At 44.0% G+C, this 25244-nt stretch overlaps 1 protein-coding gene across 1 annotated transcript in view; it reads right to left on the reverse strand.

The window, feature by feature from the left end:
* Window positions 1-22839: 22839 nt before the first annotated feature.
* The window catches only part of OTC (ornithine carbamoyltransferase), a 29934-nt gene continuing 27529 nt past the window's right edge, over window positions 22840-25244 (reverse strand). The window contains exon 10 of the mRNA XM_035344355.1: window positions 22840-23208. Coding sequence (XP_035200246.1) covers window positions 23149-23208 — 60 coding nt within the window. The 3' untranslated portion in view covers window positions 22840-23148. The remainder of the gene's footprint in view (window positions 23209-25244) is intronic.

The following is a 25244-nucleotide window of genomic DNA, read 5'->3' on the forward strand; positions in this document are numbered from 1 at the left end:
TGAGGCATGATTCAGGATGCCGTACAGTTTTTGTTGCCTCAGGCAGCATCTTTTACCAGGGGAACAGCAAGAAGAAAACACAAATGGAGCATGTTACCAAGCAGTGCAGAGTCATCAGCTTGCTCTTCTGGCCTAGTCCCTGGAGAGGAGGCCAAGGTAAATGGGCATCACTCTGACCTTGTCTCAACTCACGCTCAAAGAAAAAAAGGCGGGGGTGGGAGCTCTAAAATACTTTTCGTTCTGGAAATTCCAAAATACCTGCTTTTGGATCTTGTTTGCATACTGACAGCTCCCTTCCTCCATCACAGCAAGGTGCTCTCAGGAACCACAACCATGGTACACAAGGAAACATTTCTCCCCAGTAAGAAAACAGGGCAGATGTATTAGGTTTATATGGCAAGGGTTTGATAGTGGGGAGATAACAGGGGTGGCCTCTGTGAGCAGAGCCCAGCAGCTGCCCCCTGTCAGAGCACAGCCAGCAGGGCAGGAGGTGCTCCAGGCAGGCAGCAGCAGTTCCCCTGCAGGCTGTGGAGAGGCCCCTGGTGGAGCAGGCTGTCCCCCTGCAGCCCATGGGTCCCACACGGAGCAGATCTCCACGCTGCAGCCCGTGGAGGAGCCCACGTGGAGCAGGTGGATGTGGCCTGGAGGAGGCTGCGGCCCATGGAGAGCCCCCGCAGGAGCAGGCCCCGGGCCGGAGCTGCAGCCCGTGGAGAGGAGCCCACGCAGGAGCAGGGGCCTGGGGGGAGCTGCCACCCGTGGGGGACCCGTGCTGGAGCAGTTTGCTCCTGGGGGATGGACCCCGTCTGGAAGCAGTTCTTGAAGAGCTGCTGCCTGTGGGACCCCATGGGGAACAGGGGCAGGGAGGGACCGTGAGGGAGCGGCAGAGACGAAGCGTCAGGGACTGACCGCAGCCACCATTGCCCGTTCCTCTGTGCCACTCAGGGGGAGGAGGTGAAAGAGGGTGGATGGTGGGAAGGTGTCTTTATTTTGATTTTGGTTTCTTGCTGCTCTAGTCTGTTAGTAATAGGCAATAAATTACATTAATTTCTCTACACTGAGTCTGTTTTACCTATGATGGTAGTTGTTGAGTGATCTCCCTGTCCTTATCTCAAACCACAAGTTTTTTTTCATCATATTTTCTACCCCTTTTCCTTCGAGGAAGGGAAGTGAGAGTGGTTGTGGTGGAGCTCAGCTGCCCAGCAGAGTAAAACCACCCCAGCAGCAGTGATAGTGTATGCCAGTTTAACTAATAGACCTGCTTGCCTCATGGAGGACAGTGGTAGTAGAAAAGATCACCATTTGGCCTGCGACAATCCTTGCCTGACATCCCCAGGTTAACAGGTCTTTGTTAACATCAAGAGGAGACAGACTCTCAGCTAGTATGATGCCAGCAAGCTCTTGGATTTGGACAGAAATGTCACCAAGAAACAAGACACAGTGAGCCTGTTTCCTCTTTCTGCTCCCCTCAGAGCAGTGGGGGCCAGAGCAGCAAACAAAGGAAGCTGCTGAAAGTTACTATTTTGATAAATAGTGTTGGGCAAATACCCCCTTGAAGCTGTACCTCTGGTTTGCCTAAGTTGATCTTTGTCTGCAGCTGTAAGCCACGTGGAGAGGGAAAGCACAGGGGACCAAAAAGTCAGGGTAAATCTTGGTGCACTGGGAGATACATCTCACCATGCAGGCTGTGCTTGCTTGGACCTACAGGACATGTCGTCACATAGGAAAGAGGAGTCAGCAGCAGAAAGGGACAACCCTACACAGGAGGAGAGATGCGGCTTAGAAACTCGTGGAAGCAACTATGAATAGGAGCACAAAAATGGGGAAAAGCCACTAGTATAATACTGTGTGCACACATGATGGTGGAATGGGTGGGGTGAGACCTTCATGTTCCATGAATGGTGGCAGCTTATGAGTATAAACACAGAAAAGCGATGGCAGACAGCCTGGCTTTGTGCTTTTAAGGAGAAATCCATGTAAAGGATAGGGAACAAACAGAGAAAGCTACAGAAAAGAAAAAATGCCTTTTGAGAAAGCAGAGCTTGCTTTTTGCCGGGAGGATTAAATCAAGCAGAATGGTTTTCCACTGGGACAGGAAGAGATAACCCATGCAGAAAAGGGTGTTTTCATTGACATCTTGTTTTTGTTTTTCGTTTTTGTTTTCTTGGTATGACTGTTACTGTGTTGAGTCTTGGGATATGAATTGTGCTACAGCAACACAAATCTTTAAATGTATCTGAAAAATTAAGCACATCTGAACAGAGAGAAAAGAGTAAGGGCAACTGAAAAATGGGGAATTGTCATTCCACAGAGGAAAGAATTTGAGTACCAGTCAGAAGGACTCTTTGTATATTCCCAGCATGTCCGTGCTGCAGCTATAGCAGTAATTTAGTAATCAGTTAGAGCCAGGATGCATTTAAGCTGTTACAAAATAGATGGTTTGATTTGGTTCCATACCACAGCTCTTCTGCTATCACTGTTATGGCTTTCCGCTAGTATACAATATTCTGCATAACTGTATTTTAATAGCACACTACGGGCAGCTCTGTGCTCTGCCCAAAACTAAATCTGTAAACAAAGAACTGTGGATTTTTAACCCACACATATTTTATGACTAAGATTATTGAATTTCTTATAGCACTCCAATAATCTTTCTTCAGGGGTCACAGCAGTCTTTTGCTAATAGGAACTATAACAAGTTGCCCCATTATAATGTGGTCTCAGCTTCTGAAGTTTGCATCTTGGCAGCTGAAAAATAGAAATGAAGAGAACATCAGGGACTTTCCCAGAGGGTTCCTAAGGAGTCAGACACAAATTAATTGCAGCACAGGCGGCAGAAATATGTAGTGACTAGTGTTTCAGGATATGAAACAGAAAAATATCCGTTAGGAAAGCTGATGTGATATCAGATGAGACTGTATAAAAGTCTCAGCTAGAACATTTGGACGTTGACTGGGCCTGGAGAAAGAGCTCCCAGGATCAGATAGTGCAAGCACAGGTATCTATCCTCATCCCAGAGGCCGAGTGGGTTCATTCACTAGTTGGCCTCAGCCTCAGCTTGGGTTCAGCATCATGCAGAGGCAGATTAATGGGTCATTCCTACCTGTGGCACACTGCTCAGCACACATTCAAGCTGCCTCTGAATAGTTTTCCAGCCCAGAGGTTGTAGAAGCTAGAGATGAAGAAAAATAAAGCTATTTGTACCTGGCATACTGAAAGACCTTGGAGAAGGTGTCCTCTACCCCAGGCTGCTCTGCCACTGCTGCAGCAGAACCATGAATCTGTTCCAGCTCCAGAACCTTGCTCCTTCAGCACAGCCTGCCTATGCAAATGCCCAGCAACAAGGGAACAAAAGTCTGTCATTAGTAGCACAGTGGTTTGGAAGCAGCCTAAGAAATGTACTTATGATGGCAGGAAGCTAGGATAAAATTCCAGTAGGAATTGAAACCTTTATGCTACCATCCCCGTCCTGAACAAGCAGCAGAGCTATTCGGCCTCTGTGATGAGGAGTGGCAGAGCATGCCATGTGGAGAGAGAAGATGGCATCTCACTTAAGCCACATCTCTGGGCTGAACATAACTAGGTGAGTGTGTCATCTGCAGTAAAACAGGATTCCGGCATGCCTGTGTATCAGGATATGTTTCTGGATGACACAGTCATGCAAATGACTGCCTGCCAGTTGTGCACATTTTGGGAACACAGCAGAAGGTCTTCCTCAGATGGGAAGACACATGACAGAATATCAGACTGGGCAGTGTTGTAGAAACCTCCCCTGCAGCAAGACAGGGCAGTCCGTACACAAAACTGGTACACATCTCATTCATTATAGGACCAGATTTGTATCAAGTCATGTGGTGCCCCAGTTATTTTTTATCCTTTTTTTTTAGTTCTTAGTAAACCTGAACTTTATTTTTTTTTAAATTTAAAATTTATTTATTTATTTATTTATTTATTTAATGTTGTGGTGGTTATATATTTGCTAGAGAGCAACAGTCCCATCTATCATCTTTTTTCCATTTTGTACAGATAATCCCAAAGCAAAATCTCATTAATGCCTTCCAAAAATAGTTCAAGGAGTTGAGGTTTCAGTCGGAGCAGCTGATTTTGCATTCCAGACTTGGTGACCATCACACAAGCCAACACAGGGACTTGGCACAATGGTGCCATCAAATTCCAAGATGATTTGCTTGTCAGGCACCCATTTAAATGGCATTTTAACTGTGATAAGCACTTCTATCCTCATTATCCTCTCTTAAAAGCCTATGCCACCTACTGATTATTTCAGGAGGAGCAGATAAGGGCCCTGTCACTTTACCTTGCTTAATGCTTTCCATTACAAAAGACCATTGTGACGTTTTGTGAGAAAATTTCATATATTCAGTCTTTGGGGGAGCTGGATTTTCAGCAGCAAAGCCTTCTGGCTTGAAAAGTGGAATTCTCCTTGGGTTTTGGCTAATTAATTGTGAAAAAAATAATGTGAAAAAAAAAAAATAATAAAGAAAACACCTTTAGTTTTCATCCTTGGAAAAAAACTTGCTTCCTTGCCAGTATCGGGGTTCTGAGGATGAGCTGTGACTCTAGCAAAACCACTTGCCTCACACCCACTCAGGATGACCCTGTAGCTCTGCTGAAGCCATGAGTGATGAGAAGAGAAACCAGCCAGGGTCCTTCCCTCTGCTGGTAATAGCATACATTTTTCCAGGCCAAGTACACAGCCCTGCTTGAGGAGCTGGAGACAACTCCTCCCTTCATCTCCTCACTCCCACAGAGGCCCCAACCTCCAGAAATTAAGCACGGAGCAGGCTGAGCAAGGCAGTGCTATGTCCATTCCCCAACCCGGAGTGGACACTGGGGGCCCAGTTCAGTTGTCCAAATATAACTGTCTTCAGCTATTTCAGAAGTTCTCCTGTCTCCTGAGTATTTCTGTGGGACTGACAGAAAAGCAGGAGACCCCCAGTCTTCTGGAGAGGCAGCTGGAGAGTAAATGGGTTTCCCTAAAGCATTTAATGCCGTAGTAGATGTCTACGTGTAGAGAGTAGATTCAAACATAGTTGCAGAGTTGTGGAGCAGGTGCAGTAGGTGTCTCAGCTCCTATTACAGTCAATGGTGATCCAGTTCATATCCGTCAGCAGAACCTGGAGAGGTGCCCATGGGCACCAGATGTGCCCATTTTAGGGTAGCCCTCTACATCCCATTGACTAAAATGGGGGGATAGTTAAGTGGCTCACAGGTCAGCAGCTCTTCCAGCAACACCTAAACTTAGGGGGCTAGGTCTGGAGTTGAGTCCCACCCTATATGTCCATGCCTGTGGTTCAGATCCTTCTTATAATGGCAGCAGCTTGCTATAGTTACCTCTAATTTGTTGCAACTTTCCACCATATGGAAATAAATGGGTAATTGCATAAAAAAAAAAAAGTAAAAACTTCATTTTAAGAAACAAGATTCAAGTTGCAAAGTCAGATCCTTAAAAATTAAAAGCGCTGTATTTACAGCCACCCACACAACACCTAATTCAGTCATCTTCATATTGCATTTCTCTAGACTTTATTGCATTATATTTTTTCATATCCACCTCTCACTTCATCTTACATTTCAAATTACTCCAATATTTAACAGTTCCAATATTTAACAATACATTATTAATATGAATATAACATGGCAATACAAATACATTACAAATAACACTAAACAAAAGCTATGTTTATTTAGGTTGCACAGTCACGCACTTGAAAGTTAGGAAATGCCAGATGCACGCACTGCAAGGAGAGCAGAATGCATTCCCTGTCCCAGAAACCGTATGAATCAAATTAACAGGTGATGACCCCTCTGGTAGGAGGTTATGTTGGGAAGGTAAGAAGAAGAGTTACTAGGACAAGTTACAAATACTAGGTATGAGTATTAAGAGAAGATGAGGCATTCAGGATTTTTATTATTGTTGTTGTAAGTGGTTTCTGGACACCTCTGGTGCTGTTGACATTCCTGAAATAATATTCCGCATGTGGTACATATCCCCAGATCTTCTGAAATAGCATCATCAGAAATAGTGTGCCCAGGGGCACTCAGTCATGCCTTCCTCAAACACCTGTTGACAGGCACATTTCTGGTGTTACGAATTTACAGGATCAAGTGGGACTTCCTCTAGCAAAAATGCAGCCAGTGAAAAAAGGAGATTTCATGTTGCAGAAGGTGATGGTGGTCTCCAGGGCAAGGATGGCCCACCCTGAGCCCACTGCCCCAGTGAGGCCAGTGCCTGGCGGCACAGACCCCACCATGCTTAGTGAGAGAGAGCAGCCCCCTCTGCATTAATTATCGTCACAATGGCTTCACTTTGAGTGTTATTTTCAGAGGTGGATCTCTAAGCATAGGTGCGTGGACATGATAATGAATGTTTTAAGTGAAGCTGTGATCCCAGGCTGTGTATCACTTTGTGTAAGTGCCTCCTTCTGTCGCTGGTGACAGAGGATAACGTTGACACTGCCTGGGACACCACACAGGGTATTTTAGGCATTGAGAGCAAAGAACAGAAAGTATAAAATTGGGTTAGGTCCTCGATCCTTTCTCCTTACAAGTTGTCTCAGCAGAACATTACCTCTGACACAACTCCCCCCTCTCTCTTTCTGAAGTCTTTGATTTATGCTCATGAACAAACTTCATGACAACAGGAATTTTAGAATGAACATTGACATGAATTTCTCTCCCTCTTCTGGACTGGATGAAGGCCACCCTTTTGCCCCAAGTGCATCTTTCTCCATCAGGCTCTGTACAGTGTGCCAAGCTGCCTTATGTTACTGCATGAAGGTACTGGTGGAAAAGTTGACTACTGGGAATGCTGATGACGTCTTTCAAAAAACCTCCCGAATTACTGTTTCATCTGTCCATTTACTAACTTAAGTTTCAGCTCCATGTCTTTGCTGTGGGACCTAGGGGTATTTCCCAGCTCCTGCATCTGTCTGTGCCTTCTGCGTACTTCCAGACCCGGGGCTGAGTCACGGCTTGGATACGCACCAGCCTCCTGCCTCCTCTTCCCAAATTCTGAAAACCTGAATGAGCCAGCCAGAGAGGATCAGTGACACACTTTGCCTGCTCTTCTAACTCCCCTACCTTGGCAGTACCCAGCCACGAGCAGTTCATACTCCACTGCAATCTGTTCTCAGTTTCGGGTGTATCAGATGATTCATGACACAGGGGAGAAGAATAACTAGATATAAACAGCAGCTCTCACCATGCTCCGATTAATCATCCCGCAGTATTACTGTCCCACCACATTCCTCCCACTAGCTGATCCCCCTCCAGCACGCTCGTGTCCCATATGCTGGTGCAGTGAAGGGTGGCTAAAAATGCGCAAAGCCGTGCCCGTGTGCATTTGCAGCTCTCCCAATAAGCAGCGATTCTCCTTTTGTTCCTGCTGGAATCTCAGCAATCCGCTCCCCACCCACGCGCCTGCCATCTGCTCCGGGCTTCTTGGTGCTGTAGCAGGAGAACAACTGCACACAACTCATCCTCAGAAACATGTTGAGCGCTGCTTTCTTCCCAGCCTAGAAGGAGGAACTCTGGGAAGGGTACGGAGCTCTCTCCTTTCCCGGTTTCTGAGATTTCTGAAAAATCTCTCTTCTGTAATGATCACAGCGCAGAAATGATCTGGGTTACAAGATGCTCTTCTTCCCTCCTACGCGTGCTTCCAAACGCACCCCTTGCCTTAATCTTTATTTAGAGAATGCAGCCTATTGTGAGTGCTCTCTGCTATTGTTAGTATGGATTTTTATAGTGTTGCTTAAGCTTGTTCCAGTCAGTGGAAAAAATACGCTACTTCTCTGACCTTCCGAACTGCTCGCTTTTCTTAGGTATCGGCATAAGTCAATGTGCAACACGTAAAGAATGGTGGAAAAATATCCCTGCGTTTTGGTTTGTGAAGGCAAGGTCGAGTGGGTGAGAGAAAGAAATGGTATAAATATGCATGTATGGATTTATCTTCATTAGGCTCTTTCCTTTCTGTAGCACACCCAGCTTCTTGGCCTCCACAAGAGCTCCTGCTTCCCCTCCCCAGTGCCACCAGCACCACGAGGTTCTACAGGAACCGTCATTATGCTAACGATTTCAACCCAAGCTACCAGATGGATAGCTCACTTCTGTAAATGGGTGATTTTTTATTTATTTTTTAACTTGATGCATACTTTTAATACCTTCTCTAATACAAATCATGACTGGCTTAACCAATATTATTTATTTTCAATATGTCATTACTTTCATGTGGGAGTTTTTCGTCTTTGGCCCAGAAGTGGAGAAAGACATATTCTCCCTGCAAGAGTGTTATGGCTCACCTGGGGAACTTCCCATTGCGTCAGTTACTAGGAAATTGCGCGTTTCCTTGTGGCAAAAGGTTACATAGTTGTCGATGCTGAAACAAAACAGAAAAAGAAAAAAAAAAAAAAAAGGGGGGGGGGGGAAAGAAACCTCTTTTATTTTTTTATTCCCTAAACATGCATAATAGTTCAACTGGCTAAAGTGGCTTTTGGAAGTCTTTTCAGAACAATTCTCTTCCTCCTGAGACCAAGAGGAATTTCTGACTAGGAGAATTAGTCGGAAAGCTCAGAACTGAAATCACAAATTGAATAAAATATCTCCTGGAGACTTCACAATGGAAATATTGTTCTCATAATTTAATAAGATATTTGTCATTACTTTCCATACAAAGAAAAGGAAAAAACATAAATAAATAAGGAGAAAGTGGGAATAGGAGGGTGAAGGCTTTTGTGTAATGCAGTGTTGTGATTTCCCTTCTAGCTGCCATCAAAGGCAATGGTCTGAATTTTGGCTGATAATTCAACTAGGAGAATTTCAAAGCAGTTTATAGATTAGCAGAGGAACTGCCATAACATGAATAATAACAGAGACTAAGTAAAACCACCCAAGGAGAAGACAAAAACTCTACAAGAGAACATTGTGCATCTCATCAGCAAACAGCTCAGCCCCTGAAGTACAACCCGTACTCAGTACAAACCATTGGTTACCTTTGCAGCCACCACACCCAGAGTCACAGCAGTTCAGGAAAGTAGAACAAGATCTGAAGTGGGCAGATCATTTACATCACATCTTTTCCAGTGATGCCTGGAAGTGGAGCTTTCTGTAAACTCTGAACTTCCATTACAAAAGGCAAAAGCAAAACAGCAAAGAACTTCTTCATTCTTTTGTGGTGCCTCATTACGTATTTGTTGTGTATATTAAGATCTGCCTTATGTATTTATTCATTTACAGCTGTATTTATTGCTTACATCATCCTCATCCTTGATCATCTCTATGTCCAGCACCCAAAATAAGTTCACCATTGAAAGATAAAAATCATATCCCCATGGTTCCCCGTCCAAGAGTCTTCAGACACAAGGTTTTGCAAGATTTTATTTTATATTTTTTGAAGATGCTCTACCCTGCATGGGATGAGAGGGGGGAGGGAATATAATTCAACACAATTCATCTTTTGATGTTTTCACAGCCTTTTATTATCTTTAAAATAAGCGTATTTTTTTGTTTTGTTTTGTTTTGTTTTGTTGTTTTGTTGTTTTTCATTTAGATAAGTTAGCAGTTTCCAGAAAAGAAGAAGCATTTATCATAAACCTGGAGTTGCTAGATACAGAGGGACTTAGCATTCCCTAAGACCATCTCTTGAGGCAGAGTTCCTAATAATCCATTATTCTTCCCAGGTCTTTGTGACAGCTAGTGAATCTTCTGCTCTGCCTTAGAAAAGCTCAGGGAGATTTCCTTTACTTCTCTTTCTGGAGGTAGACGAGGCAACAGCAGATCCAAGCTCTTTTCAGCTTAGGCCTAATATGGGAAAAATCGGAAGGCTCAAGAGGGCTCACCAGAGCAGACTTCTCTCCGCCTCTCAGCTCTAATCAGTAAAAATGAAAAAAAGAAGATACGGCTTTTCCATTGCCTGCTGGGTCCATCATTTTTCTTTGTTAGCAAACTCCAATATCTGTGTTCATAGCACAAGAATGCAGCCAACAAATCCGAGACATACCGTATATTTCATGGGTTTAGCAACCCATAAAAGTTGAGAGTAGCATCTGATTTATCTCGGCCAATGACTCCAGCTGTTCTCGGGAACATATTTTTTTAATCAAAGGAGGTGTTCCCTAAATTAAGTCTTGATTTGAATCTGCTTGCCCACAACTATTTGTAAAATGTTATCTACTTCTTAAAAGCATTCTGAATGCTCTGTTAATGCGGTGTGGTGTGGCTCTCCTGTGATCACTGTTTCTTCCCACAGGAAACTAACATGGAGATTAGTAATTGCTGGATTATCAAGCAGTGCACAAGCTCATTTTCTGGCCTAGGCAAGTTATTAGAGTTTCATAACTGCTCAGCCACATACATTATTTTACTGTGGTAACCTATTGCTAAAGAGACCGCTGAGGAGAGGATGAATGACCCGCAGAGGGACAGATGAATGCTCACTTCCCTGAATGATTGGACATTTCACTTGCTTGCTGCATGTACTGTTGCTTCTTTCAGCAAATGCAACCGAGGCCTGACCCACACATCCCACAAGACATTGATAAGGGGATAATGACAAACGGTGGTGTCTCCCAGACACATAACGTTCAGCCGTGCTTGGTTTTTAACAGCGAGCTCAACAACCTCAGCAACCACCCCACACGGCAGTTTTACAGTGCTCACTCTCCTGCCAACTTCCCTCTTTCTCCCTGGAGCCTAAATCCTGATACAAGACGGAGGTGAAAAGTCTTCAGGCTCATCTCCACTGGAAAAAAGTCTATTTGTCCTCACAAGCCTCCATAAATCACTGGGTGACCTTTCTGCCAGAAAGGAAATGGAGGGAGGAGCAAGGCCAATACGTATATTTGACTGGTTAATACCCGACTTTAACTACTAGGTGAACGTATTGAAAGGCAAGGCAGGTTTTGTCAAGAGTGATTTTTTTTTTCCCCACTGGAAAATGCTGGTTTGACAAAACTGAATATTTCTATGGGTACATATGGCTCTCATTAAAATAGTTGCAGAAGATGATGAAATGCTCTGTTCTTACCTTTTTCCTACAGCCCTTACATTACACTGCTATTTTACATAAATGCAGAATGAAGCCTTTAAGTAAGTTACTTTAATAAATTCCGTCCAAAGGAAACATTTTGTCCTTAACATTTGTGTACTTCCCTCCATGAGAAATTATGTCATAATCACTTTTTTTTTTTTTTTTTTTAGTGTCTCAGAATGAAACCAGATTTGAAGCCGTGCAGCTTTCCAGAGGATGGGGTGCCTGGTTCCTGACCTCCCCTACTCTTGGTGCAGCCATGAGCTGGACAGCAACGCTGAGCAAACCTCAGAAACAGGACTGGAGGAGCACAACGTATGACATGGCCTCAGATCTCTGCACTGTACCACAGCAGGCAAATGCCACAAAAGCTCCATTCATCAGTGTCCCTTTTAATCCACTCTAGTTGCTTTTTATTTTTTAATTTGATGCCTTTTATTTATTTTTTTCTGGTTATCTTCTAGGGATTTTTTTGTTTTTGTAGTCTTGGTTTGCTTTCTCTTCCTGTCTCTTAAATGCTTCAGTGAGCGTAGGGCTCTCTGCTGGCAGTCCGTATGTAGGTTAGAGAACAAGAAGGAGTGCTCTGCCCTTGCCTAGGGGTGGGGAAGCAGCCTAAAATATCTTCACGGGAGATATATTCAAAGCCCTGCAGGAAGGTGGAAATATGGATGGTATAAGGCTAGCCTATTTCATGGCTTATAACTTTGATCAGTATGCAAATGAAAGAGGGAGAGTGTATATTTCAAACGTTCACAGTAAAAGAGTTCATTTGGTCACGTTATCAAAAATAAGCAATGAAAGAGAGGGGTGCGTGGCAGAGAGTCAGAGAGAGATGTAACTGGTGTTCAGACTGCCTCGCCGTTACTCTGAGCCGTGCTGCAGACTTTCGACCTGAGGAAGTCACAGATGCTTCCGAAGCAAACTTCAGCCTCGGGAGACCAAACTGAAACACCTCGAGAGAGGTTCATCACCCCTGAGATGTCCATGCACAGAATGGCCACGCAAACCCTGCTGCAGCACGAAGAAAGCAGCTGCCCCAACAAAGACATGCCAGCCCCGGACGGGGTTGGACAGCCACAGCAGGATGAAGCACAGCTCTCACAGGAGCTCCTGTTTCTACCCACAGCCCACCACAGGATCTGGCACGGGAGGAAGGACTATGAAGCCCGTCAAGAGGAGCCCGCCCAGCAGCACCTCTCTTTGAGTCAGCCGCTGGGGGGGATGCAAACGCTGCTGGCCTCTGGTGACACCCGTGTGGCAGGTGTTTTGGAAGCAAAGACATTTCTTTTTGACCTATCGCGCGGGTCTTGCAAAAATTTTAATTCTGACAGTCTAGTGTTTATTTTCCCAAGGGAAGATATCCTCTCAGGATCAAGCTATTTCTGCTTTGTGGTTCCTAAGGCTCAGACATTAACAAAATCAACCAAAAAAAAAAAAAAAAAGAAAAAAAAAACAACCAACAATGCGACATGAGAAAGGTGCTGTTAGGAAATCATGGATACCATTAAGATCCCATGCCTCTGTACTGTTCCTTTCAGAACACAACCACTTAAACAAAAATTGTCTTGTTTTCTGAATTACTGCAGGGGTCAGGTAAGATCAGTGTCTTGTGCATTTCACTAATGAAGATTTTAAGTCAGGCTCTGTCAGTGCTTCCCCAGTTGCTGTTTCTCATATTTATGCACAGCCATAAAACCACTACAGGTCTCACATAAAGCACAAGAATCCCTGAAAATTATAGGGTGTCAGGATAGAGAAAGAGAGAACAGAAACAACCCCTACCCATTCTATCTATCTTTTCTGTAAATTATTAGAGAAGGAAAATAAAATCTTGAAAATATTAAATAGAAATTTCTTAGCTTTCAAATAATTATCCAGTGTACTAATGTGCATCCCAGGGCAAATTGAGTCCTCGTGTAAGTGACTGGAACACTCATGAGGTCAGGAAATTCATGGAGTCAGACTTATGTCTAAATTTGGCTTTGTGTGTTTTATGGGGTAGCTCATATTTTTTTTCCCTTGGAGTGAAAATACAGTTCTCAACCAGGATCTGTTGCATCCCTTCAAAAATAGTGCAGAGATTCCCTGCGATAGAAGCTCAGCTACACCAAACAGAGCTTTATGCAGTGCTCAAGAGAAAAGGAATAAAGAATGCTACAGCCCAAACACAAGCAGGGACGAACATGATGTGTATCTGATTTCTTGTTTTAATTCAGCAGGCTTCTCTATTCTAAAAGAACAAATGGATCTTGCTTCCCCGAGCATATGGCAGCAACACATGCAATTTACATCCCATATGGGGTCTCTTTGAGGCAACCGTCAGACTATAAAATGTCACGAGAAATTGCTTTAGATCCGCGTTGTATAGTGCAGACACTTAGCACTCCCCTTTGTAGTGTTGTCCATAGCTCCGGGAGAGGTGCTTTTAATGTAATTGTTTGTGCTGCATTAGTACCTGGAAGTTAGGGAGCCCTGAGACGCCTCCACCAGCACACTGTGGAAAAGGTGCGATTCCTTCAGATGCTGATGATCCAATTTAGAAGCAGATGAAAACAGTTGGTGTGACAGATAATGAGAAAGAATTGGACAGGAAAAACAACACTGTGTGGTTATCATGCAGGGCGTTTTATCACTCGGTCTCAAAGCACATTGTAATCAGACAAAATTATTCCTATTTCAAAGATTGGGAAACTGAGGCAGGAGCAGGTAACTTTTTGAAGCATGCTGAAGCAGTGGCAGAGCTGGAATCAAGGCCAGGTTCCCATGTCACTGTCCAGCTCTTTATGCGACTGCTCACACTGCCTCTTCCTTGCATACTTTGGTCCTGTTCAAACAGATCATGCAAAAACCATAAATAGTAAGGTCACACACACGTGAACAACAACAGCACAAAACAACACCCAGAATGGGTCTTTTTATTTCCTCTTCCGACTGCACAATCTTGCTTAATGGACAGGGTTGTATTGGCAACACAATAAAAAGGAAAATGCCTGGCAAAATGTTCAGGTGCAAATTTTAAAGACTAGTATCTGAAGGGCCTCCCTTCCCCGATGAAGAAAGCATGCAGATAGTCATTGGTAAACTAGATATCCAGGCAAATGAGGCTGAAATTTCTGGCACAGCAGAGGATGCAAATCAACAAGGCATTAAAGTAAGTAAACAGAGGCCTGGAAAGCGAACAGAGAATATTTGTGCTTGATGTAGTTATAATGAAGACAGCAGCAGGAAGGGATAGGACAGGAAAGGAAATCGCTTTATCAGCGCACATGCAGTAGGTTAAGTGGCTTTGACACTAGGAATGCCAAGAGGAGGAAGTATTCATAAATTTCTGCCACAAGGGACAATTGCAAATACCATGTGGGGCACAGCAAGTAACTCAGGCTGTAGGAATCCATCCTACACTGGAGCAGAAAGATGAGAAGAGCTACCAATGGCTGGTGACAACTAAAGGAAGGGGAGAAAGATACGAAGTATATTGAGGTTACAGCCTAATAACATGACTTCTAGGCTCATGAGTGGCTCTTATAAGCACGTAAGAATAGGCAGGGTTAAGATGCAGAGAAGGTGACCAATGTGCGACAAGATTCTCCTTTCAGAAGAAGAAGGGAGAAGAACAGAAGATGGTTTAGAAGCATTGAAGGAATAACCAAAGAAACAGAAAGAGATCTTGATGAAGGCAGAATTGTCAAAGCCAAAGAAATAAACAAGTTCAGCAAGCGGTATAAAATGGATGGCACCAAATCCAGCTAGGAGGCTTAAGACCTAAGGAAGATGTGGGCTAGTTGTTGGAAAAGAAGCAGTGGCATCTAGAATGTGTACCATCCTCCAAGAAATGCATGAGCACTGGGCCAGTTTTTCCCATTTCACAGGAGCAGAAGAGAGGATTTAAGTTTTGTGGGTAAGAGTCCTGGCTTGACGGATGCTATTTCTCCTCACAAGCCAAGCTTTTATGATATCCTTAAACTGCTCCGGAGGTGACACCATGATTAGTATAATTGTCCTGACATGGCCGTGCCATGAAACCAAGGTAACTGCACTGTGAAAACCCAAGCTTTCCAGCATGGCATGCCACTTCGCCAGTTTCAGGTCAGTGGTTTGCTTGCTGTAGTGTGGCTGACCAAGGACATGCCGGGCACAAACCCACTCACATAGGCTGCTGTTTGAAAGGAAGCACACAGAGAGAAAAGGACCTACAATGTTGTCCCCTTAGCAAGAATTTGCAAAGATGTCTGGAGAACGTAGGCTGGACAGGACCATGACATCCATCCGCTCTGCCTGGTGCAGTCCACTGAAATTCCTAAAATGACCGATGTTTTTCTTTTACCTCTGCGGGCTACCCTAGCCCTTCTTATTGAGCTCGTGTATCGTCACTCTAGGCTTCACCTATAAGTTTGCAGGGAGCAAGTTGTTGATGTATGTTTTTAATAATTTTTCCTCACTTCACTCGGGCAACAACCTCCCCAGGGCCAAACACTGCTGCTGTCTGTGGGAGACTTCCCATTCACCCCAGTGTGCCAGGTCAAGCCACAGTCAAAGCCTCGTTCCCGGGAGCCTCGCACTGGTTACAGAACTGATAAGGACATGCGGAAAGCAAGCCTCATGCTCGGTAATTGCTCAACAGTCCGTGAGAGAAATATCCATACTACCTAGTAGGCAGGCAGCACAGAGAGACGAGAGAGTCCAGAAAGACAAGCATATCTTTCTCCTATGGAGATCTCTAGATGGCATCTCTCTGCCTTAGTCTAGACTGGAATTAACCTTATGAATGTGGGTAATTATTCTCTGTCCTGACTCTTGTGTGAATGGCTTTAGAGAGCCCTCTCCCCGCTGTCTCCAGCCAGAGCAGATTTCAGATCTTAATTGAAAAGGAAATGTTTGCCAAAGGTCAGTCTGAGTGGAAGAAAAGCCCCTTTCATTGTGGCTGGGGGGTAGAGCAGAGCAAATAAGTATCTCAAGGGAGGCATGGAGAGCCTTTGTGATTTATTTGTTAGGGGGAAGGTGGGAACCACTGAATTTTCCCTCTCTTATTTATTTTTGTGCAGACTTTTCAAACTCAACACATTTCTAGCAAGACCATGCATCATTTCAGTGCTTACACAGCAGTTCTCCGGATCATCCCTTTTTCTACACTTATGCACACGCTTGATAGGTCACACTGCTCACACCTTTGAGATCTCTGCCTGGATTAGTGCACAGCAATTTTTAAATAAATGGTTGGAGCGTCTCAAGTCACTTGCCGATTACCACCAACCACCTTGAATGCAAAACGGCATTCAGAGACCAGATGGGCATTGCTCCTCAGTTTTCATCTGAGGACACAACGTTCTTTTTGTGGTTACAGACAATATGTAACATAAACGGACTAACACTTTGTATTGGCTTTTTTAAAGCTTTTGTTGTTGTTGTTGTTGTTTTATATCTCTCACTTGAGCCTTTTGTTCCACACTGTATTGCACTCCTGGGTGCTGGGAAGCTGAGAGATGAATTGGGATGTTGGTACTTAGAGACAGGAACAGGCAGAGGAGGAACAGCCAGTCCATTTTCTCCAGCAGTTTTGATAATTCTGGGTGTCTGGAAAACTGAAAGAGAATCCTGGCTACAGGACAGTGCCCTGTCAAAGACCTCAGTGTCAAACTTGCCTGAAGGGAGGGTGCAGAGAGGAAGGAGCGAGGCTCATCTCAGTGGTGCCCTGTGTCAGGACAGGAGGCAGTGGGCACAAGCTGGAGCCCAGGAGGCTCCCTCTGTGCACCGGGCAGCACTTCTGTGCTGTGCGGGTGAGGAGCCCTGGCACAGGCTGCCCAAAGAGCTGTGGGGTCTCCTCCTTGGGGATCTCCAAAGCCACCTGGACATGGCCCTGGGCACCCTGCTCTGGGTGGCCCATCCTGGGCAGGGTTTGGAGCAGGTGGCCTCCAGGGGTCCCTAACCAGCCTCTGTGATTCTGTGATTTTTTATTTACTTCAGAAGCAAAACCAACTTGGAGAAAAATAAAAAAAATCCTAACAAAAGACTGAGCTCTGTCTTGTAAAGCTGCCTTGACAAAGTGCTTTGATCCTGAGAGGCACAACTAAGCTAAAAACCTGCCACCCATTTTCCCAGAGCATTCATGGTTAAGCGTGCTCCTGCTCCTGTGTTCGCTTCTGCAAACAACCACCATAATATATGTTCTCTCTCTCCATCGTGGTATTTGGCATCCAGACATCTTACTGAGTAATGGTTCTCCATCAACGAGTTGAAAAACAGGACAGCCTCACCAGCTACCTCTTTTGGAGACTGTCCAAAAGCTACAGAAGATCTTTCTTTTTTACAGTAGCCTTGACACCTGTCTTACACAGGTACCAGCAATCTGGGGACAGGCAGTATGTGCTGGCTTTCAGAGATGCTGAGTGCTGAGGTCCATGCAATTTCTGTGAATTTATTTCCCTTGAAGGCCAGGTCCCGTGCCTATAAATTATTGCCACTTGCCATGTACGATGTTCAAAATAAGCACGCGTGCTCTTCTGTCCAGCTCAGCTAGAGGGAAGAGTACGAGAATCCGTTGTGGCTCTGAGTATTAACAGCTCACTGCCCACACAGTTCAGGATCCTTTCTGTCTTACACACCTCCGATTGGTCTTACTGCCCTCTCGGAGCACCAGGAAAGCTTTCCCTCGGTGGGACCAGTTATCCTCCTGTTATGTGGATGCCTAAAAGCAACATGTGCGTGATCCCTACAATGCAGTCCTGCCGAGGAGTTGTTGAACACGTTGTTCAGAGCCCTTGATTGCAGTCTTGAGAGTCCTAGTTACTACCCTGGCTAAATCTACAGTACTGTTAGAAGAATAACTATAATCTCCTGGTTTCTTTCTCCCAGGAACGGCTGGTAAAATAGATAGTTCTGCTGTACCGCAACTTCCTATAGCTGTTTTTGATTGCGTTTTCCTCCCTGGTGCTACAATAAGAATTAAACTCCTGTCTCCGGTGCAGTTTTCAGCTGCTCTCCTGCTGTGAAGTGATGCTCTGAAATGCCCGGTGATTCACAGCTCTGATATTTCATGTCTAATGGAATTATTTCTGGATGGAATTGTTGGCTTTCCTGTGAGAGGGGGACTCATAAAGCTGGTAGGAGACAAATTATATGTGTCTACCCCTGTCTCCTCCGGAGCACTTCTCAAAATCAAATTACTTGGCTGCACTTTTAAAATTTTTTCCGATTGCATGAATGTGTAAGTAATTTAAAGTGAAACATAGGGGCATTGTAATTTTGCAAAACGCCTGAAATTTAGGGTTATAAATGGACTTGAAAAAAGACCCGGTTTTGTCACAGCACAGAAGAATAAGAGAGAGGGATCTGGAGGCTCTCTCCGTGTAGGCTGTACTATCAGAAACTCCGTGTTACAGGTTTATATGCCTCTGGTGGTTGACTGACACGTGAAGTGTGTTAGGTATGGCTGGATCAGGACTAAGACATTTTATTGTCTGAAGTCAGTCTGAGCCTAAAGTGCCCCCAGTCCCTCCGTGGTCCCTGCCCCTGCTCCCATCAGAGGTGGCCGTGCCCTGAGGAGCCCGCCAGGCTGCCTGAGGGGGACAAACACCCAGGGGAGCAGGGTGTTTTCCTGGTGCTCGGAAATCCCCCGAAACCACTCCAGGGTTTAAATCAGAAATCTGAGCTGCGAAGTGGGGCTTGAGAGCCTGCCGATGACTCACACGAGGATTTTGCAGGGCTGGGAGACATTTCTTTTCAATTAGTTAAATTCCCACAGCAAGCAAATATCCCCCGGGTGATATCAATTCCAGCATGCTCTTGTCCATCAGGAGAATGCATAAGGCCCCGCCTGCGGGTCCATGGGGTGCCCCACACCAGCAGGTTCATAAAACAGACACAAACCTGCCTTGCCAAGGCTGCAGCAGGTGGGGGCCCAGCACCACAATGCTGGGCAGAGATCCTGGGGGCATGGAGGGGCTGGGCATCCACCTCCCAGCTGGACACAGGCTGGGCGTTTTGGATGAAGATGCTGGAGAAGACCAAAGTCAGGCAGGTGAGACACCGCTGAACTTGATGGCTTTGACCTGGAGAGGGACCTGTGAAGTCCCACAGCCTGTGTGAGCGAGCAGTTTAGCTTTCTCCTTCCAATGAACTAAATCACTAAGCACCTGCCCTGTCCACTCTGCAGTACTCTTTCCCAGCTGTTGCTGTGATTCCTCACAGCTTAAGCCTCGGCTAAACGAAGTAACTTTGACCAACGAAGGCAGAAACTTCGGTGCTTGTTCCTCTTTCTGGATATATTATGTTTGTGTTACAGCCTGCTTTGCACGGGTGCCAATCCCCTTAAAACAGGCCCATTAGAGAGCAGCAGAATTCAATAGTCCTCTGACATACAACACAGACCACAAGGAGCTTTCCAAGGCGTTTGGCAGCATCAGACGATGCTTTGACTGTGGTTGTGAAAGATCTGCTTTCTGAATGGAGTCACCTCGGGTTGCTTGCCCCTAGAGAAAATCCTCCACACACACACACAGGCATGGAAGGGATCATCAGCATTTACAGAGGCCACAAAGGTTTGGGATTTCTTCAAAGAGTTGGTAACAAGATTGTGTAAGAACCAAATCGCCTTGCAAATAGCTGTAGCCCATTAGTCATGATAGCAAATGCCGGGCTGAATAAAATGTTTATTGTGGCTTATGAAGTGTCTCTGTACACGTAACCTTGGGCAAGACCCAGAAATTCTGGGCTCTGCGTTTGAAAAGCAGCTGATTAAATAGCCCTGGCAAAATAATCAAAAAAAGCACTGTTTATTTGCTCAATACATTAACCGAGTGATTAACTGAGTAATGGGAAACCCAGAAGAAAGAAGAAACCTTTCCCTCTGCAAGCAGAAAAGTGTTTTTCAGCCTTTCCACCAGTATTACACATTCCTGGAAAACAAAACTAAGCTCGAGATGCTTCGGCCCAGCCGGGGAAGCTCTCCCCAAACTGAACAATCATCTCTGTGCATTGCTCAGACCTTCGTGCAGCTCCTCCTCCCTTTCTTACTGGATTTGAAAGGCTGTGAAATGGTTTTGGCTAACTCTGGCTTTTTTTTTTTTTTTTAATGAGGGGTAAACATAGTTTCGGGAGTTCTGGAGGACTTCATGCACCCAAACCTGGGTGGCTCCTTGCTATTTAATGCATCTAGTTATTCCCGTATTTTCCTTTTAGCAACTCAGCTTCTCACAGGTGACTGCTTCTGCTACCAGAAAATAAGTCCACTATAGATTTTGTTTTCATTCTCATTTCTGATGTAAACTAGCGCAAAGAAAATACTTCATTCTGTTTCAGAATTCCTGCATTTCTTTGTTTCCTCCTCATTGTCCAAGATCCCTACTGAGTCCTTTCTAAGCTTACTGTCCCTCGTATTCTTTGAGATATTGATCATTTGTAAATTCTTTCTGCAGGCCTGCTGTTTCTGTGCAGTGTGGCATCAGTGTATGTAAAAGAGAACACAGGAAAAAAGAAAAAGAAAAAGAAAAAAGAAAAAAAGAAAAAGCCTATTCTTCAAGTGCACTCATCAATGAAAACAGTTCTTCTACTGATTAAAGCATAATAAATGTAATGAAAAACACTGTAAGCTATTAGTGACTGCTACCTGTTATGCATTTGTGTTAAGCCTTTTGAATGCTGATAACTTTTTTTTTTTCCCCTACAAAATATTTCCACATTATTGCTGTTTCCTTTACACACTGCATTTGCAGTCATCTCTTGTAAATTCGAGTAATGAATTCAGAAGTCTGGACGGCATAATAACGGCGCCTTGCACGCTACCGCAGCTACCACGCCGCAGTCCCAGAACGATTAACCTGCGCAGGTGGATTAAAGCCTCACAGAGCTGTTCTGGTGTCAGGGAAAGCAGCGCACGTCCCTTCAGGCAGAACAAGAAGCCTTAAGGGCGCCGTATTTCTGGGTCCCCGCAGCAGAAACGCACGCGCCTATTTGGTACCAACCCAGCGCCTCCAGGAAGTGTCAGATCTGCTCAGCAGGCGCCGTGCAGACAGCCTGCACGTGTTCAGTAACTCTGACCTGCAGGGATGTGCCGGGCTCCCAGCACACAGACCGTGTACTGCACGTGCGGAAATGTCTAGCGAGCCCTGAGTCCACCCAGTACTTCCAAAAAATTATCAGAATAGCTGATGGTGTGAGTAGTTTGTCCGAGGCAGATCAAGGACTACAAGGACTGTCATCCTTTCCTGTCGATCGTCACAGAGGAATAGAGTCACATGAAATTAACCCACTGGAAATGCTGGGCTCCATGGCTCATGTGCTATGCAGCAGTTCTATCCACATGTTTTAAAAATGTCAAGGGGATTCAGATGTCTGGCATCCGGCTCGGATTCCTAAGTATAAAAAGAGTCTGTGATAACCTAGATGCATATTAGCTCTAATCAGAGCACAGAGAAGCGAAAGGGTAGAAGATAATTCTTAATCTGCTCACTGAGAAACATGTAACAAAAACAATTCTGTTATTTTAAATCTGCCAGACTTCGCTGATAGCATATTAGTCAACACAATTAAACTGATACTAATATTTTTTCATGAGAGGACTGGCCAAACCAGTTGTCTTACTCTCAGCACTAAAATCAGGTTAGGAAGGATATCGACAGCCTAAGCCCTTGGCATAGTTCACTGGTTCCAAAAGGACCAAACACAGTTTTAAGTGTCTGGCTGAACTGGAACCCGATTCACAAAGCAGGATCTACCACAACCAGATATATACTGTATTACATGCATTTTTCCACATACGATAAATTGTAAAGTAAAATATTGATTTCCAGAAAATACCCTACTCCTCCATTCTTTCTGCAGCAAGATTTCTGCTGAAGTGTCGGTGATCACTGACTTGCTGAAACACTTGTAGTGTACTGATGGAAAATGTTAATTTTAACAAAAGACACACAAATGCTTGCAAAAACCATGAATCAATTATAAGATAAACAAATGTACTTTTATTTTCATTTTGGTGTTATGTGTGGCCCAGCAGTGAATTCCAATTTTGAAATTAATTAAATAATGTTTTGCAGCTGATCAGAAAATGGAAACCAATTTGCAGATTTTTAAAAAGTCACAGACGTTGTTCAAGTATTACAGTAGGAAACCCACTGACATATTCTTGAAACTAATTAGCGACAACAAAGACGGTGGTTTTTAATAGTGCACAGAGCTTTAGCTGAAATACACACACATCCAGCCGTCCTAAAAACTACAAGCGTCATGAATCTATTCAGTGCTGAGAGGAATTAGCTGAAATGTACACCAAGTTACAGCACCAGATGAAATGAAAGAAGTTCTTTCCACAAAGGAGCTGTACACAATGCCATCATCTGCCCCTTGCTTTTGCTTAGAAAAATAGAGTTGGAAAACTTGCTTCTTTAGCCAAAATTCAGTTTAGGGAGTGAAGATCTGGGGTAGATGGACAAAGAATGAACTGATTCTTTCCAGCCGCATCTCTCTGCATCCAACTCTGTGGAAGCTGCTCCGCTCCGGTTCGGCAGCAGTATCCTCCTGTGCCAGCCCACAGGAATGTCACGGAGGAAGATAATGCTCTCAGGGTCTCTATATTTCCAGTGTCGTACAGTAGAGGATTTGGAGGTTAGCTGGAGGACAGAAACAGCAGCCCGGGCACCCAGGAAGCGTGGGCAACCAAGGCCAACAGTAAAGCATCGCTGGTCTGCTCACCCTCCCTCAGATCAGCAATTAAGTGGATCAGTTTTGGGAGAAGTTTATGTCTGACATACTACACAATGCTAGTTCTAACAGAGCTACAAAGTAAATAGAAAAAGAAAGAAAGAATGAAAAAAAAAATACTATAATATGCCTCTGATGCTGGTAGAGCCAATCATTAAAGAACAGCATGGGAAATTTTTCAGTGATTAGAAAAGGTACACAGCTTAGAGGCTCTAGACAAGAAGCAGCTTTTGCACTGGCGTTTATTGTCTCAAACATTTTCACAAATGTAATGCAATATTACATACTTCAGCAGAGCTAACCACACAGTTTTATTAAAGAATCATTCATTGCCTCGATCCTTTCTGAAGGAGATAGACCTATTTGCGGACCAGAATATTCTGCCATTTCTTCTTTTGGCTGGAATCCAAGCATCAAAATGTAGGCTTTTGTAGCTGTGGTGAGTAATCCGTCAGCAGGGAAACCATGACAGCCTAGAGGAGGAGGAAAAGAAAAAATCCAATCACTTTGGAAACAGATACTCCATAAAAATAAATAAGGGGAAAATATTTTCTAGCTTTAAGACTTGTGTTGAGAGTTATTGGCCTGACAAAAAGTGCACGTTTAGATTTATTTGCTAGAATTTCTGATGATGAATCAGGAAAGAGCGGAAAATCACTTAGGATGTTTTGTATCACAGCTGATAGGTTTTTTCAATGCAGACAAAATGTATTAATGGGCAGCCTAGCAGAAATTCAGACAAAGCACATTTAGACCAAAAGCTGAGGCCTTTTTGGTGTGTTGTACTGTATCCTCAGCTGCTCCTAGGAAATGCTGTAGGTACCAAAACAGCAGGTGGGCTTGCTTGCAGATTTCAGTAGAACTGCCATTAGCATCAGCAACAGTCATACTCGAATAAGGGCTTCCAAATGTATTCCAGTTTAGCTCTACTTTCTGAGGTAAAACATGGAAAGTACTCAGTGAGGTTAATTGTGTGTCATGTGCCCCTCCTGCTTCCCCCCTGGTATTTGATACACGCTCCAACAAACCCTTGGTATGGCCGTGAAATGAGAAATGGGAATATCAGCTAAATAAAATAGTGCTGAAGCAGCTTTGCTGTCCTCCCTGCACCTGTACGCACAGTGAGCCCCTGCTCTTGCTCAGCTTTAAGAAGGTATTACCTGGTTCACACTGTCGTGGTTTCCCAGCAATGTCTGACTGTAAATTGTTCTTTTGGCCCAGAACTGCATTTACAGGGGCTGTGCTCTTGCTGCCTGTCTTTCCTTTCCCCACAGCACCGCTCAGTGTGACAGGTAGACCCAGGCACACAGTGGGGACTGAACACACAGCTGTGCAGCCCCCCACTGCTGCCCATTTCAGAGCCGTGCTCAGCCCTGCTCGGAATTACAGCTGAGCAAATAAATTATTTTTCAGTTTGCTAGCCGAGCTGAACGGGTTAGAAAATAAGGTATAAACAAAGCCCATGCATTCTTTATTTTTTAGCTTGATAAAATACAAGTCTGATACTTTTCTTACCCCCAAAAATGAGTAGTTTGAACCCAAAGTAAAGGTGCTTTCCTTTGTTTCTTTAGGGTCACTAAATATTGTAAAAATAAAATAAAAAGTATGAGCACTTTTAATAAGTTTAAGGCCAAAACTGTTCACTGAATTGAATACAAATTTGTTAATATTTTTCACTGTGTCCAAAATCTGATGTTTTGGTACATAAAATACTCATCCACTTATTAATTTAGAGCACATCTAGAATTCATCTGAGAGCTATGTTAATGCCATCTCTGTTTTGTTTTTCATCTCAAAGTTTTCACTAGCTTTTGTCAACATGATGGTTCTAAAGCCACCAATAAATAATAGGCTACTGAGATCTGGCAGCAATTTTCTGAAATTCTAGGAATGCTGAGAGGAGTTATGATTTACATTAAATGCCAAGTGTCCTCTCATGGTTCCCATGGATCACACAGTATCCCACACACCATGACTTTGCAGGGTCCTTCAAAGTTTTGCTCTTGCAGTGCTTTCTCAGGGAAAGTTCCCATTGGTTTCAATGGCAGCTTTTCTTGAGAAAAAAATGCAGAATATCTCGCACCATCTGCTTTAAGTGTTTGGGAAATTGTAGTTTGTAAGACCAGTCCCTAGACCTCAGCATTTAACATGTTTTAAAATGGAGCAGCTAAGTTAATCATTAGTGTAAACCTAGTGATTTAAATAAAAAAAATAAAATTACAGTTTATACTTTAGGTTTCACTTAGTGATAAAAACTGGGTCAAACAACTGTAGGCTATTATCAAAATAGGTCACATTTGTGCCCAGAAGTATTTGAGCTACAAATATATGTTGCCTACAGTCAAAACTGTGATGTGCAGCAGGGTGCATTTGAAACGTGTATTAATATTTACGGTTTATTGAGAGACCATACTGAATCCAAGCCTGTAGAGTGAGGCAGGACAGAAGCTCACCTAACCTCTAAATCATGTTTTTTTTTTTTTTTTTTTTTTTTTTTTTTTTTTTTTAC

This window comes from Oxyura jamaicensis, chromosome 1 (assembly GCF_011077185.1).
Source record: "Oxyura jamaicensis isolate SHBP4307 breed ruddy duck chromosome 1, BPBGC_Ojam_1.0, whole genome shotgun sequence".
Classification (NCBI taxonomy): domain Eukaryota; kingdom Metazoa; phylum Chordata; class Aves; order Anseriformes; family Anatidae; genus Oxyura; species Oxyura jamaicensis.